The sequence below is a fragment of the Zootermopsis nevadensis genome, unplaced genomic scaffold (assembly GCF_977971745.1).
Source record: "Zootermopsis nevadensis isolate Lab colony 2312 unplaced genomic scaffold, Znev_1.0 Znev_ptg000061l, whole genome shotgun sequence".
In the NCBI taxonomy this organism is placed as follows: domain Eukaryota; kingdom Metazoa; phylum Arthropoda; class Insecta; order Blattodea; family Termopsidae; genus Zootermopsis; species Zootermopsis nevadensis.
This window is the reverse complement of record NW_028259192.1, coordinates 10,022,132-10,038,101: the sequence shown is the minus strand read 5'-3', so window position 1 is coordinate 10,038,101 and position 15,970 is coordinate 10,022,132. Positions and strand designations below refer to the sequence as shown.

General features: G+C 35.1%; 1 protein-coding gene across 10 annotated transcripts; it reads left to right on the top strand.

Moving 5' to 3' along the window:
• Window positions 1-27: 27 nt before the first annotated feature.
• Window positions 28-14,578, top strand: ninaG (neither inactivation nor afterpotential protein G). 10 transcript variants are annotated; one of them, XM_022082169.2, is made up of 12 exons: window positions 28-201; window positions 4,915-4,993; window positions 6,696-6,818; window positions 8,669-8,871; window positions 9,273-9,563; window positions 9,674-9,901; window positions 10,496-10,672; window positions 11,085-11,235; window positions 12,251-12,375; window positions 12,502-12,685; window positions 13,548-13,776; window positions 14,369-14,578. In XM_022082169.2, exons 2-12 carry the CDS (start codon window positions 4,957-4,959, stop codon window positions 14,493-14,495), a joined length of 1,875 nt encoding a protein of 624 aa, XP_021937861.1. In that variant the 5' UTR covers window positions 28-201; window positions 4,915-4,956; the 3' UTR covers window positions 14,496-14,578. The 10 variants fall into 10 exon arrangements, with proteins under 10 accessions (XP_021937861.1, XP_021937817.1, XP_021937852.1 ...); XM_022082125.2 differs by having other exon boundaries at window positions 4,490-4,993; window positions 6,681-6,818; XM_022082160.2 differs by having other exon boundaries at window positions 28-527.
• The last annotated feature ends 1,392 nt before the right edge of the window (window positions 14,579-15,970 follow it).

Sequence of the window (15,970 nt, the reverse complement as noted above, 5' to 3'; positions counted from 1 at the left end):
ATGTTGTTCTGAGATTTTCGTTTAAAAAAGGTTGTAGTGGTATCGTACGTGTTTGGGAAGAGTGACCACAGATAACCTTAACCGGAATACATTTGTATTAAAGCCTTTGCCTCTTCGCTTGTTGCAGGTTATACAGCTTTCAGCGCTAAATTAATTTATACATCGCTTAAAAAACAGTTATGCTGCCCGTCTATATGCCATGTAGGTGCATTAGCAAAATATAAATCTTATAATAATTTTCTGCCCCCTATGTACCTACGGAAATCGATACTGTGGTTAAAGCCCAAGTCACTGTAGATAAGCCATTTCTAAATTTAGATCACAATCAAAATAAAAATTTCATCTTATATCATCAGAACATTAGTGGCCTTTCAACCCAAAACTTAGAGACCACCCAGAAAGAAAATCTCCTGGACATAAGAGGACTTCCGAAAACTGAAGAATTTATAATTTATCTTAAAAATGCCCAATTATCACATATTCTTTGTCTAACTGAACATCATTTGAAAGCACCAGATATCTTACAGGTAAATTTAGACAATTACACACTAGCAAGTAGCTTTTGCAGGAGAAATTTAGCTAGAGGAGGAGTGAGTATATTTGTTAAAAATAATCAAAAATTTAGCCAGATAGAGATAATGCAATTTTGCAAAGAGCAGGATATACAATGCTGTTCTGTACAATTTGATACAAATTTTTCACAATTATGTTTTTTAGCAATATACAGAGCTGCAACAGGTGGCTTTGAAACATTTATTAACAAGGCATTATGGACTACCTTTAGAAACCAAAAAAAAATTTGTCATCTGTGGGGATATAAATATTGACTATCTCTCTGAAAGCTGCTGTAAGTGATGCCTAAATTCTCTTTTAGCAACTTTTAGTCTTACACCTACAGTTAGTTTTCCCATAAGAATTCAAAACAGCTCCAACTCTGCCATTGATAATATTTTTGTAGATAGTTACAGGTTAGAACACATTTCCAGTTTTCCTACTAAACCAGAGAAAGAATTGTCTGAAACCAATGTATAGATAACTAAAGGCATGGAAACATCATGTAAATATAAGTGAGCTATTTACCTAAATAGCGGGCCTAGTAATAACCCACTACAGTAGCAACACTATAGAAAATATTGCAAAATTTTATCTCAAGTCATCAAAGAATAAATTGATAGTACAGTCTGAAAATAAAGTAAAAACTGTTTTAAAAATTGTGAAAAAAGGAAACTGCCAAACAATCTAGAGACACTGAAAGTCCATCAATAATGATAAATAATAATAGAGTAAATTATCCTAAACTTATAGCTAACTATTTTAATACCTACTTTTTAACGATTGTAGAAAGAATGAACAGCAGTGATACCATAACCCCAAAAACCGAAAATGCAATGAAGTTCTTGGCTAAAGCAATTCCTAATTCATTTCTGAATATTAATCTTATTCCTGCCACACCAAATGAAATTAAAAGTATAATAACTTCTCTCACGTCAAAATTCATGTGGTTATGATGGAATTTCATCTAAAGTACTTAAATCTTGCGTAGATTATATAAGTATCCATTAAGTTATCTTTGTAATCATTCAATGGCTGTAGGAATGTTTTCTGAAAGACTTAAATATTCAAAAGTAAAACCACTATATAAAAAGGGTGAAAAATCCTGCATATCTAACTACAGACCTATTTCACTGCTGACAACATTTTCTAAAATTTTTGAGAAAGTTATGTGCAAGAGAGTAAATAATTTCTTAAACTTAAACAACATCCTTGTAGAGGAACAATTTGGATTTAGAAAAAAATCTCTCAACAGAAAAGGCTCTATTTAGTTTCACTAATGAAATTGTATGTGCCCTTAACAATAAAATGCATGTGGGTGGAATATCTTGTGACCTAGCCAAGGAATTTGATTGTGTAAACCATGAAATATTACTAATGAAACTGAAATTTTATGGAATTCGAGATATAGAAGAACAATGGTTTAAATCCTACCTAAATAATAGAAGGCAGAAAGTATAAATTAAAAGCCCCATACCAATCATAATAACTATTCAGAATGGGGTATCATAAATCACGGAGCGCCACAAGGTTCAGTTCTTGGACACTTGCTTTTCCTCATATATATCAATGACCTGACGGCAACTATAAACTCTATATCCAGACCTATTCTTTTTGCTGATGATACAAGTATCATTATTACACACTCAGAATTGGGCTATCTTGAAAATATCATGAATGATGTCTTTGCCAACATAAACAAATGGTTTAGAGCTAACAAACTGACACTAAATTTTGAAAAAAACAAACTTCATAAAACTTATGTAAGATCTGAGGTTTTCACAGCGGTGAGTATGAAGATTTCTGTCTTCTGGGTTGTTGTGCTGTGTAGTCTGGTCGATGTTTATCAATGTTTCTGAGGTCATACTGCCTCTGTCATCAGGGTTTTGAATCGCCCTGATGACGGAGGCAGTATGACCTCTGAAACGTTGGTTAAGATCGACCAGACTACACAGCGCAACAACCCAGAAGACAGAAATCTTCATAAAACTTGTTACTAAGTACAAGACATTGTTGTTGTTTTTTGTTTGTTTGTCATCAGTCTTTCGACTGGGTTGACGTGGTCTTCCATTTTCGCCTATCTCTTCATTTCCACATATTTTTTGCAACCCACATCCTCAAAAATCTGCGTCACAAATTCCAATCTTTGTCTCCCCCTATTCTTACCTTCAACTGTTCCTTCCATTGCCAAATTAACCAATTCTGGGTGCCTCAGAATGTGTCCCACCATCCTATCTCTTCTTCTTGTAAGATTTTTCTATAGACTTCTTTCTTCTCCTATCCTGTCCAAGACCAGCTCATTTTGTACTTTATCAGTCCACTTAATTTTCAACATCCTTCTATAGCACCACATTTCAAATGCTTCTATCATTCTTTCTGGCTTTTCCACTGACCATATTTCGCTTCCATATAGTGCTGTGCTCCAAACATATAACTTCAGAAAAATCTTTCTTAATTCCAGGTCAATGTTTGACTAATTGCGGAAATTGAAACAAACAAATTCCTTGGCTTACAAGTTGACAATACCTTAAATTGGAAGAAACACATTGAGTATATTATTCCCAAATTAAGCTCTGCATGCTTTGCCATGAGAACAGTCATACCACTCATGACAATAGATACTTTAAAGCTAGTTTACTTTGCTTACTTCCACTCTGTAGTGTCATATGGATTAATCTTTTGGGGAAATTCAACAGACAGTAACAAAGAAAATAATTAGAATAATGGCAGGTGTCAAAAGCAGGGTATCATGTAGAAAATTATTTCATAAATTTAATATACTTCCACTTGCAAGTGAATTTATACTCTGCTTGCTATCATTTTGTGGTGGAAAACTTGGATAAATTTAAAAGAAATACAGATGTACATAATTTAAATACAAGACGTAAACAAATGCTAATCTTACCATATATCAAAAAGGAGTGTACTATACAGGTATCAAGTTATTTAATAATCTTGCATCAACAATTAAAAGTCTGAATTATGATATAAAGGTATTCAAGCGTGCATTGAAAGATTGCCTCTTCACTCACTCTTTCTATTCTTTAGATGATTTCATCTCTGCTGAAAATTTTTAAGCTTTATGTATATCTATAATCTGTACGTAAAGCAAGTTTTGTATTTCTATTTAAAATTTAAAATTCTGAGGTTTATGTATATTAATTTGTAAAATTATTTTTCATACTTGTATTGCAGAATCTGAAGTTTATGTACATTGATATATGAAATACATTCTTGTACTTGTGTTGAAAGTTCTGAAGTTTATGTATATTGTATGAAATGACATGATCTACATCCTTTGGTTGAATCCTAAGAAGGATCTATGGAATGTAAATAAACTCTACTCTACTCTACTTTGCAATGTAGAAGTTATGTTTTCTTTTAGGGTATGGTCTGAATTATTAAATAATGTTTAGGCGAGCTTTTGCTTCAAAGGAATAATACTTGCTGTATCTAAGCACCATGAAACAGGTTTCAGAGGATATAAAGAAAGTCTTGCATGTTAGAAATTTATTACAGTTGATAGTTAGCTTCATGGTTGACTGCCTGAGCAATAAAGGAAAGGTCACTTCGGAATCCACTGATCAGGGTATGAAAGAATACTAGACTAGATTAGATGAGCTACAGTCTAGCTACTACATATCATAAATGACTATCCTATTGGTACTTTTGTATAGTATTCTAACCTGTTTCTAGACAGTTAATAAGTGAGGCATCTTTAAAGATTGCCAGGAAGGAATTACATAACATGATGAATTAAAAAGACAACTATAAAATTGAATTTCTGAGCTTTTATTAAACAATGTTATATCAAGTGAAAGTTGTGCTGCATAAAAGATAGGAGGAAACAAGATCTATTTCAAGGTATTTTCTGTAATTGCCTGAATGAAATGAAGTCACAAAACTTTTAATCTTGTGTAATTTTGTTATGTTACAGATAAATTGTAGAGCTAATACATCTCAAACTTTGCTTATACAATCTTCTGAAACTAAAATGTCAGCACATCAGACCATCACTACTTTATAGAAATCTTAGTCATACATTACATAACTTGGAACAGAATAACAGTGAGTTTGTAGTGTGTACAAATGAAAGAGCACTGTTAGCACAGCTTTTTATCTTTATGAGCACTTAAGAGTTAATTAGGGTCAACAGATATGTCAGAGTTCAAAGATACTGCTTTTTGAATCATGAGGAGGGGAGGAAAAATCAATGTGTAGCCTTCATTGTGTTGCTGCTGCTGCTATTGTAGTATTTAGTAATACTGGGAATTAATCCTGCTGAGTTGCTTCATGTCTCATATATCTTGTTATGGCTGTCAGAAGCCTTATGTATGCTCTAGTCATAGTCACACATTTCAGAAACCTTTTGAAGAATTGTAGGTTGAAAACTGAACACACAAGATGGGAAAAGTGTCATCTCTACTGTCAAATCAAGCATGTGAGTAATAAACAAAGTATTTTAGGGATGCCATTTCATTGATAATTGTTAAAATTAATTGCCAACAAGCAATGATATGAGATTTGAGGTTTTTATGATGATGTTGATGTCAGTCTTCCATGTTGTAATGCTATATGAATTTGTAGGTAGACACCAGCATTTCAAAGGAACATACTGCCTCAATCATCAGCCCTCAATAAACATTGAATTTTGAAACATATGACATACATGTAGAAATTAAGAGCAGATTAAATTGGGAGAATGCTTGCTGCCTCTGTGATGTGAACATACAATGAATAAAATATACAAAACTGTAACTTCACTTGTTGTTTTGTATGGGTGTGAAACTTGGTCTCTCACATCAAGGGAGGAAAATAGAATGATGACATCTGATTACATGGTGCTGAGAATATATGGACCCAACAATTGTGAGACAAATGAAGTGGCAAGAGGATGGAGAAAGTTGAAAAATAAGGAGCTTCATAATTTGTACACCTGAAATATTTGGATAATGAAATCAATGAGAGTAAGATGGGCAGGGCATGTAACATGTGGGAAATTAAAAATGCATACAAAATTTTGGTTGCAAGGAAATAGGGTGGAAGGTTGTGGACTAGACTGGTCTGGCTGGAATTTTAATCATGATTATAAATCAGCCTTCTTGTTACCAAGTGTAAATTGATTCAGTAAGTTATTATTTATTATTATTATTTATTTGACTGCAAATGGGTTTTTACCCGGTGGCAGTGGTTATTTTCATGTGAAGAATGCTGGTGGCAGTTCGGTCAACATCATGTGAATGAGAAGGTAATACCAAGGACACATTCAGACATAAATAAAGCCAAGACTACATATAGGAAGATGAAGGATAAGGTTATATGGCTAAATGAAGAGGGGCACAGAGGGAAAAAAGTAAACTCAACTGAGAACCAACAAATATAGAAATATCCATGTATGGTGTTCAGAGGGCTGATTGCTGTGGTTTTTATGCAAAAGTAAATCTTTTAAAAACTGAACAAAAAGTAATTTTAATTATGAAATGGAAGTACAAAGTTTAATACTTGGGCAAACACAATGATGAGGTATGTCATAACAGTAACAATAATTCATGCTGTATGGCCCATGCACTTTTATATGAGCATATATGGTCCACGAAAGTGCTGCAATGCTTCACACCTTTCCAGATATTTATCAGGAGTTGTAGGCTGTATGACACCATTCTTGATGACTAAGATTCTTCTAATTTCACTTGGGAATGTTAGAGAACAGGCTACTGCACACATGCCACAGTTGCATGCAACAACAATAATAATATGCTGCTGTTGTGTTATACAGTAAAACATTTCTTTTATATTCCTCCAGTTTTAGCAGACTGGCAGTGCACTGTTAATCCAGACTGGAACATTTACTACTGATATTTTGATGTGTTTCACCCAAATGTTTTTGGCTTGCTATGTGGTTAAATCAGCATTAGTAGTGAAGGCAATTGGACCAGCAATCATTCAGTTAACTCTAAGGGGCATTTACTATAGACAATGTAATATTAAACATTTATTTAAATATAACAATACTGACATAAACAAAATATAAGATATCAATAATGAACTAAAATATCAATGTCAATGGCATCCCTGCAATATATGCATAAGTAAATCTGTTGCACATCAACAGCAAATACCTGTACTAGTTTATATTGTTTCAGTGTATAGTATGATAATGACTCTGATGGTTGGTGTAATGTTGGGGCTTGTGGTCTGGTCTTCAAGAATTAGCTCTCAACGTGGTATTATTGAGATGCCAGAGTCTCACTATGATTATATCATAGGTAAGAATTATGACGATGTTGAATATTATAAGCTGTAATCTATATCTGTATAATATAATGCAGTTTATGGTTGAGTGACTGTGTGTGTTTTATATGACTCTACTCAGCAATGAAATTAGATGGCAGAATTGTCTATTTTACAAGTGCTGCTACCATTCACTCACTCTGTCGTGCAGAAAATTCTTTGAAAGTCGATTGTATACTTGACTTGTCAAAGATGAGCCCACTTTCTTTATGGAACCTGAAGGTTCATCACCACATTGACAAAAGTCCACCACCGAACTCTATCCGAGCTAGCTGCATCCAGTTTGCTGCATCGATTCCTATCTCCTGAAGGTCCATCTTAATGTTAGCCTCTCACCTACAACTAGGTCTTCCCAGCAGTCTCCTCCCTTCAGGCCTCCCAACCAATACCATGTAAACACCCCTCCCCTCCCCATGCGTGCTGCATGTCCTATCAACCTCATCCTCCTCGATTTAATCACCCTAACAATACCAGGTAAGGAATACAGGCCTTGAAGCTCATCATTATGCAGTCTTCTCCATAATCTGTCTTCCTCCCTCTTAGGTCCATTCTTCCTCAACACTCTGTTCTCAAAAACCTTCAATTCATGTTCCTCCCTTAGAGTGAGAGACCAAGTTTTGCACCCATACTGCACAAATGGCTAAATTACACTTTTGTATATTTTAATCTTTGATTTTTTTGGTATGAGACAGGAGGACAAATAAGATTTTGGACTGAATGACAGCAAGAATTCCCTGAATTTAATCTGTTCTTGATTTTGTCATGTATGTCATTCTTACGTGTTAGTGTTGTCCCCAAGTACTTGAATTATGTCACGTTGTCAAATGATTCATTAGCTATCCTTATATTCTGGTTCTGTCCTGAATTCTGTTATTTCTAGACCAACATCCCTACTAACCTTTAGGAGTGTTTCTGTGTTTGCTTCTATAGTATTTATATTATTGCCCAACAGATTAATGTCATCAGCATAGATCAAAAGTTGATGTGTCCCATTCAATTTCAAATCACCCTGATTTTCTTATACTTTCCTGATGGCATATTCTAAGGCAAAATTGAAAAGCAGCAGTGATAGAGCATCTCCGTTTCAGGCCATTCTAAATAGGAAATGTATTGGACAAATGTTTACCTACAAAACTTTTGCTAGAGGTTTGACTTAAACACATTTTAATTAGGCTCGCTAGCTTCTTAGCTACACCAAATTCAAGAAAATTATTGTACAGCTTCTCTCTTAACTGAGCCATAGGCTTTCTTAAAGTCTATAAATAGTTCTGCTACCATTAGACAATAAGAAATACTTCTAATCAGGGTGATTAAAATGCTGGAATGATGCTACTGCTAATATTTTTCATTCTTCTTCAAGTTGGAAGGGTTGGTAAACAAACATGGGAAAAGGAAGGATAGGAAAGTTGGATACAGGAAGGTAAAAAGAGGGTAAATGATGAATACATGGAAGAAATCATTTCCCACCAAATTTAAATGGGCCTTTTCTAGTAGTGTTAAATATCAATTGTAATTTGCTTCTGCATGAGATAGACACCAGGATATGTTCATGGATGCAATGGGAAGATCAGATTTGAGATGTTTTATCATTTACTTTGTTTCTATACACACACATTAATTATACAGTAATTATAGTGTTTAATAAACTTTTTCAAGACATGTGAATATTGGTCTTTACTTATGTATGCCATGTCAAGCTGTAGGTAGATACCAACATTTCAGAGGAAATGCATCCATCATCTGGGCTGTAAGATACTGTTTGAGAATCTGTGACCAGGACCAACACTCTATGGTAATTATTCATACCTGTACTCACAATTTATAGTGGGAGGTGGTACTGCTGGCTGTGTCCTGGCTGCCAGATTGAGTGCTAATCCTTACCATTCAGTATTACTGGTTGAGGCAGGAGAATACTTCAACTGGCTCAGTTCAGTTCCTCTTGTTACACCAATGCTACAAGGCTCCGCTCATGACTGGGCATATCACACAAAGTCTCAAGTTCATTCCTCCTGGGGACTCAATAACCAGGTCAGTATGACAAATAGAATTAATGCCAGTGACATGTAAGTATTCTGACTGAGACTGAAGAAATTACACTAAAAGTTTAGCATCATTCAATTATGGACATTCATTTAATTAAACCTTATCATGTTGTTTTGAATTAAAAATAATTCTGTCTGGAAGATAAGGGAACATGTTTCTCTCATTGATTTTATAAAATATGTTCAAATCAAAGGGATGATGTGTTTAACCAAGATACCTCATTCACAGATGTTGAATTTGTATTTAATTTGTTATGAGAGATGCACTGCTGCAAATTAAAATGTAGCTAATTAAATTTAAAATAATTTAATCTGTTCATTACATTCTGGGAATCAAAAATACAGTTAATAATAATATGATATTCAATGTAAAATGCAAATTTCCAGAGTTCAGCATGTCCACGTGGTCGTGGGCTAGGAGGCACTGGGCAGATGAACTACATGTTACATTATACAGGGAGTGAAGAAGATTTTTCTCGTTGGGAGGATAGTGGGGCAACTGGGTGGGGGCTGAGACAATTACAGCCCTATGTGTCAAAGATGTTAGGTACAGAGTATCAATGCATTGCAAAGCAGCCATACTGCCTCAACAGTTATCAGATCCTCCTCATGTCTGCAGCAGGTCTGCACACTACCTCACTTCATCAAAAGAGTCAAAATAACTGCAAAAGAGTTAAGGTATTCCATTATAACTCTAATATTCACACATACCTTTAAGTCATATTATTCTATCAGCAAATGGTTTACCATACACACTTCATGTGTTGACTGTTTCTACTATGTTACAGGCCCAGCCTAGGATGCATATTTCACATGTAGATGTTGGCAACTCTGTGCTTGGAAAAGCATTCATAGATGCTGGTAATGAACTAGCAATGGCATTCAAGGGTCTCAGTTTCTCTACAGTTCAGAGCACGGTGTACAAAGGGCAACGCTGGAGCAGTCTGGATGGATATCTTCGCCCTACATTAGGACAACACAACTTAAAAGTGCTGTTGAACACCCGAGTTACTAAGGTACCATACATCACACACACTCATAATAAGTAATCTACACCACTACACATGTCAATCCACCAAATCAAGAACTTCTTACGGGTAGCAGGAAAGATGATAAATGCCTCATGCTCATTTATCATCTATGCTTGTATGCAGTGGCATGTTATTAGCAAGTTGTGAGTCACAGTTATATAAATCAAGGTTATCCAAAATAAAAAAACATTATTTTTTTGTAAGAATGGTAAGCATGCAAATTTAAAGTAAGGTAAGTAGTTAAATTCACACCCTGGATGCTCTACCCCTGGTACCCATTGGGTCAGACACAGACCAGTCTGAATTTGGTTGTAAATACAAAAAATCTGCCCCTGCTGGGGACTGAATCCTGGTCATATCTTCCTCTATACTGAGTACTTTGGGCTCAATTACATATTTGTTCATCTTTTACTTTCACTTTTAATCCTGTTATAGATTCTTGATAGAAGACTGAGGATTGAAGGATCAAGGAAAATGGCAAAAGACCACAATCAGTTGAACAAATATGCTAAGCAGGTACTAAATAGCTCAGTGGGTTTCAGTCTTCAGAAGGGTTAATAATTGTGTTATTATTAACAGGTGGTGTTTGATAATGCAAGAGTAGTGCAAGGAGTGGAACTGAGGATGTCAGGTGACTTGTCCACAAAATTTGTTAGAAGTCGTAAAGAAGTTGTGTTAAGTGCTGGTGCCATCAATACACCACATATCCTACTCCAGTCAGGAGTTGGGCCACAGGCTCACCTACATAAATATGGGGTGAGTTTCAATGTCATGTCCCTCCTACATCACACAAGTAAAATCTGAGTGGAGGAATGTACTACTATCATTTCTTGATCTGGCAAATTAAATAAAAACCTTGGTAAAGAACCAACATGGATCTGTGATTATGGTTTATACTACAGATCACTGTAGTATTTCATATATGAATCATCCTTCTGTCCATGTGTCACACTGTAATACTGGTAAACCATTAAACTCAAAGGTAAAATCTAGCTAGCAGCCCCTTACTATGGGGGTTTAAACCCCCTATTCATGAATAACAAAGTTTAAAACCTATACTATTTAAATGTACAGTTATCTTCACATCTAACTCAGTACTACATAAACTGTGTCATTTAAATAATCTTATTTTAGATACTAAAAGGCATTAACAGAAAACCTGTTTCAGATCCCAGTTGTGTCAGATCTTAACGTTGGCTTCAACCTACACGATCATCTCAATATGCCTCTGTATGTGAGCTTGGAAACACCAGTCAGTGTCACAATCAATAAGGTTCAGCAAGTACATCAATTTTGGGATTACATGATTCATGGAAAAGGTGAGATTTTTAACCTCCATCATACAATGTAGCATATTTCTTCATCTAACCAGATTTTTTATTCTGTATGCACCTTTGAAGGTTTGGATATGCAAAAAGAAATATTTTCTATGGAGGTGTTACAACGATACTATGTGTTCATTTCATTCACCTTCAGAACAGTTCAGAGACTTTGGATCACTATGTACAAGTATTCCTAGCTGAAAGACAGTCTTTCTATTTGAAAAGACTTGACTGTGAAATAATCACATAAATACAATCAAATCAGTAATAGTGTATACACAGTGGTAATCATTACCCCTCACCCCCAGGTATTAAGCCACATGGCTGGTTACAGTTTTATGACAACCTTTCAGTGGTCCTACTAAACTTTTCTTCGTTCTCAGGACACTGAACTTCAGTACCCTGAGAACGAGGACAAAGATGGTTCTCAAAATGTTGGTGTTTTCTCCATTCAACCACCCGACATGGCTAGTAGCCCAAAAAGAATTCATTATACTTAGTCGCCATGAAAGCTTCAGATCATACATAAACTTCTCTTTACCTCTAGGTCTGCATGCTACAGTCTGTATTGGTTTACTGTTGTATAAAATTTTTCTTACACGTTTCTAATTACTTTGGTAATTTTGTATAAATTTCTTTTAATAAACAAACTTTGGCTACAAAACTACCAAAATTGTTCACTGGAATAGGTTTCAGAATAGATGATTTTCTTTTCTGTACTTCTGTATTGACATAGCATGCATTAAGATACTATATCACTTAGAAAATTTGAGAAAACCATAAAAAGACATAAATTCCCAAATCCAGGTCAGAGACATCAGTCAATACAGTAAGCAGTTGTGCCATGTTATATAATGTGCTTCAGGACAGAAGAAACATAACAGACCCAGATGCATCAAAGTATCAATTTTACACTGGTTAAAAATTCAGACTGAATTAGGTTAAATTAAGTTACATTTTTATAAAAAATTATCTATAAGCAGCATTTCTGAATTTGATTTGACAATTTCAGGGTTATTAGCCTCTTCAGGTCTTGTTGGTGTGGGCACAGCAGAAACAGATCTTGGACTTTTACTCTTTGGTTTTGGCTCCACAGACGAAAAGATATTCCGAGATATTGCAAACTACAAACAAGAGGTGTGGAAACAAATGAATGTATTTTTTCTCATTTATCGATCAAAAAAAAGGGGGGGGGGGCTTCAAGCCTCCTGTCCTTCCAAACGTAGTAATTCTAACTGGATTAATCTTTTATATCATTTGCAGACATTCCACGCCCTCTTTCCATTTAGCCATAACAAGACACAGGAAGGCTTTGTACTCTTGGCTTCCTGTCTACTACCTTCCAGCAGAGGTATTGTAACACTAAATGATGCTGATCCATCTAATGAACCTGTAATAGACCCTCAGTACCTGCAACATCCCCATGACATAGCATGCATGATTCGCGGTGAGTACAATCATTCACTTTTTCAAACAGTGCAATAGGTTTTTGGATATGGTATCAGTTTATTCTCAAGAACTTTTTATTAACAGAGGATTAAGATGAGGCAATCTTACAGTGTCCTATCCAAACACTTAGAGACTCTGTCTCTCATCTTAAAAGAAAAATATAGATTAAGGGTGCTTGAGAAGAGGAAAATACTTAGATCTAAGAGAGAAGAAATAAAATTAAGTTGGAGTAAATTACATAATGAGGAACTCCACGTTGATGCTAAAGCATTCTGACAATGATCTATTACTATCTTGATCACTGAATTTTTGGACTTAGACTATTTTCTGGTATTCTGAAGGGAAAAAAATAATAAAAAACTATGATTTCATTCTCAGGTGTAGGGAAAATGGGTACCTACTCAGTTGGATCCATTTGAAAGAGCCAAACTTAATCACAGTGACTGAGGTGCCCCTCTTACACCTACACTTGAGGATGAAAATAGATACAGTTTTGGATGTTTTTTTTAGAATATCATACAATGGGAAAAGTTCAAAAACTCTGCAGCTTCATAATTTGTACTCTTCAGAAGATGATATTAGTATGTTCAAATCAAAGATAATGGGATCAGTGAGCCATGTATACATGGGGGAGATGAGAAATCCATACCAGATTTGTCTGAAAATCAGAAGGACATAGGTTACTTGAGACCTTGGCATAGCTTGGATAATATTAAAATGGATGTTGAAGAAACAGGATGTGTGGGGACAAGATTTGCAGGTGTCTAAGGATAGATAAACACAGTAATGAAACTTTGGGTTACATAGAAGTTGAGGAATTTCTTCTCATGGACTGTGACTCAAAAATATATTTACCACAGCTGTGAAACTGGCTATAAGCTTGTCTTCAAGCCAGCCTTTCCAGCATCTGGGTGCCAAACTTCACCTCCCTCAGCTGGAAGAATGCCAGCACTTAGAAGTGGATCCGCAAAACCAGTCATACTTGGAATGTATAATTCGCACTGCAGCTATCACAGGCTATCATCCTGGTGGTACCTGTAAGATGGGAAGTCCTCATGATAAAACAACTGTTGTGGATCCACAACTGAGGTATTTGTATGTTACTTTACCATGTGTAACATTCTAGAGAATTTGGATCCAGAAAAGTGAATCGTACACAAACTTTAGACTATTAGTTTATAAATTGTTACCTCTCGTAAAAAGAAACAACACAAGAATTCATGTGACCGACCTCAAAAGTATTAATCTATTACATTAAACTTACCTAATTTCAATCCTCCACTTTACACCAATTGGTGCTACTGAAACAAAATGCATGCCACAGGAAATTGAGACTTGCATTCAGGGAAGCATCATATTACTTGCTCTATTAAAACCACTGAAAGCCACATACAGACACTTTTACTATTTCAAAATTATATACAGTAGCTGAAGTATTACTTGCAAAACCTACAGCAAATTAACATGGATGAATGAAAAGTTGGTGTTGACAAATGGTGAAGTCTTACATGTAAAATTACATTTTATATTATGAGTACTTGTGAGGGAGGGACACGAGTTTTTATTAACAATGCAATTTAAAAATCTAGCTTCTTTCATATATCAACATTGAAGATATTAAAACAATTATTCAGTTTATTTTTATGGCTGCTGTTTGAAGTATACTATTTTGTCATTACAGAGTGCGAGGTTTGCATGGTCTCCGTGTCATGGATGCCAGTGTAATGCCGACACCAGTTTCAGGTCATCCAAACTCTATACTCATTGCTATGGCTGACAGGACTGCAGATCTTATACTAAGACACTGATATTTCTTAAAAAGCATGAATTTGAACTGTGTAATTTAAGTGAAATAAATGAACAATAAAGTATTATAATAATTTAAAATAAATCCACTGAATGTGTTACTGAGTTATAAATTGTTTAGTAATATAAATACTATTTGAAACCCCTCTCTGAAGTCCCAGTTATGTAAGGCAGTTGTAATGCTATTAAACTTTAGCTTGAAATTTGAAAAATAGTCAATATGGAAAAAGAATTCATAGAAGATGGCTGTCTTCCAGGTTGTTTCGTCATGTAGTCTGCAGCAAGGACCTCTGAAATGTCAGTAAACTTATACCAGACTATATGGTGCAACAACCCAGAAGACAACCATCTTCAGACTTGCCATTGTAAAAACCTCGAATCATACAAAAAATTCATAGCTTGATTCCACAAGAAATAAAAAGTTTTATGCGAGTGAATGGAAGTTTGAAACCTTTTTTTCAAATATCTAGTATGATTTGAAATGATTGGGCTCAACCCTGTCTACTTACATGAATGCTATGTTGCCTGTAACATTCCTTGTATGGCATTTGATAATACTGTACTATTAAGTTCAGAAATGATTGGGTTGGAAACATTTTAGTTACATATTTACTGTTATATAGCAGTTTTAAGCACTGTGAAAAATCAAATACATTGACAGCTATAATGATACATAATATATCTTACCACCTGTAAGATAACTCCTAGATGAGCCATGGGACTCAGCCTGATCATCATTCATTTATGGTCAAAAGAGATCTTTCAAAAGCAGCTAAAACACAGTTGAAACAGAAGAGAAAGTATGGATCATTTCACAAGAACAGCACTTGTCATATGCAGTCCCTAATAATGGAAGCAGTAAGCACCTCTGAAATGTTGGTCAATTTCTATGATACCATATGCCGTAACATCTCATATGGCAGTCATCTTCAATTATTTTCTGCTTGAATGTTATTTTCACAGTCCATTTCTGCATTGGACAGTTTGTGTCTATTACAGGTGATTTTTTCTCGAAGGTGCTGAATTAGTAGGATCAGAGGAAACTTACAATACTGTAAGGTTTTCATGTAAGTCAGGCTCTTACAGGTACATTTTACTGTCACTTAATACACTTATGACTGATGAGAATGAGTGTTAGCATGTAGTGAGGCAGTCCCTTGTTACTGCAGCCTCTAATATTATAGTGCATAGAATTAAGCTTACATGTGTGAATGATGAAAATATTTAGGATCATTACTTGCCTGAAAAAACTGAGGAAAAGCAAGAGAAATCTCGGGACAAATGGTATCCTGGCTGAGATTCAAACTAGATACCTCCCAAATAAAATACAGTACTAATAACTAGACCATGCAATTTAGTAACTTTGAAAAAATTAAGTATGCCTTCATTAACTGTACTCAACCCTAGTAACTTCCTCTTACCAGTTCATGTCCTGCCTCTCACCATCACTGATAACTGGAATTTAATCAAAGACGGT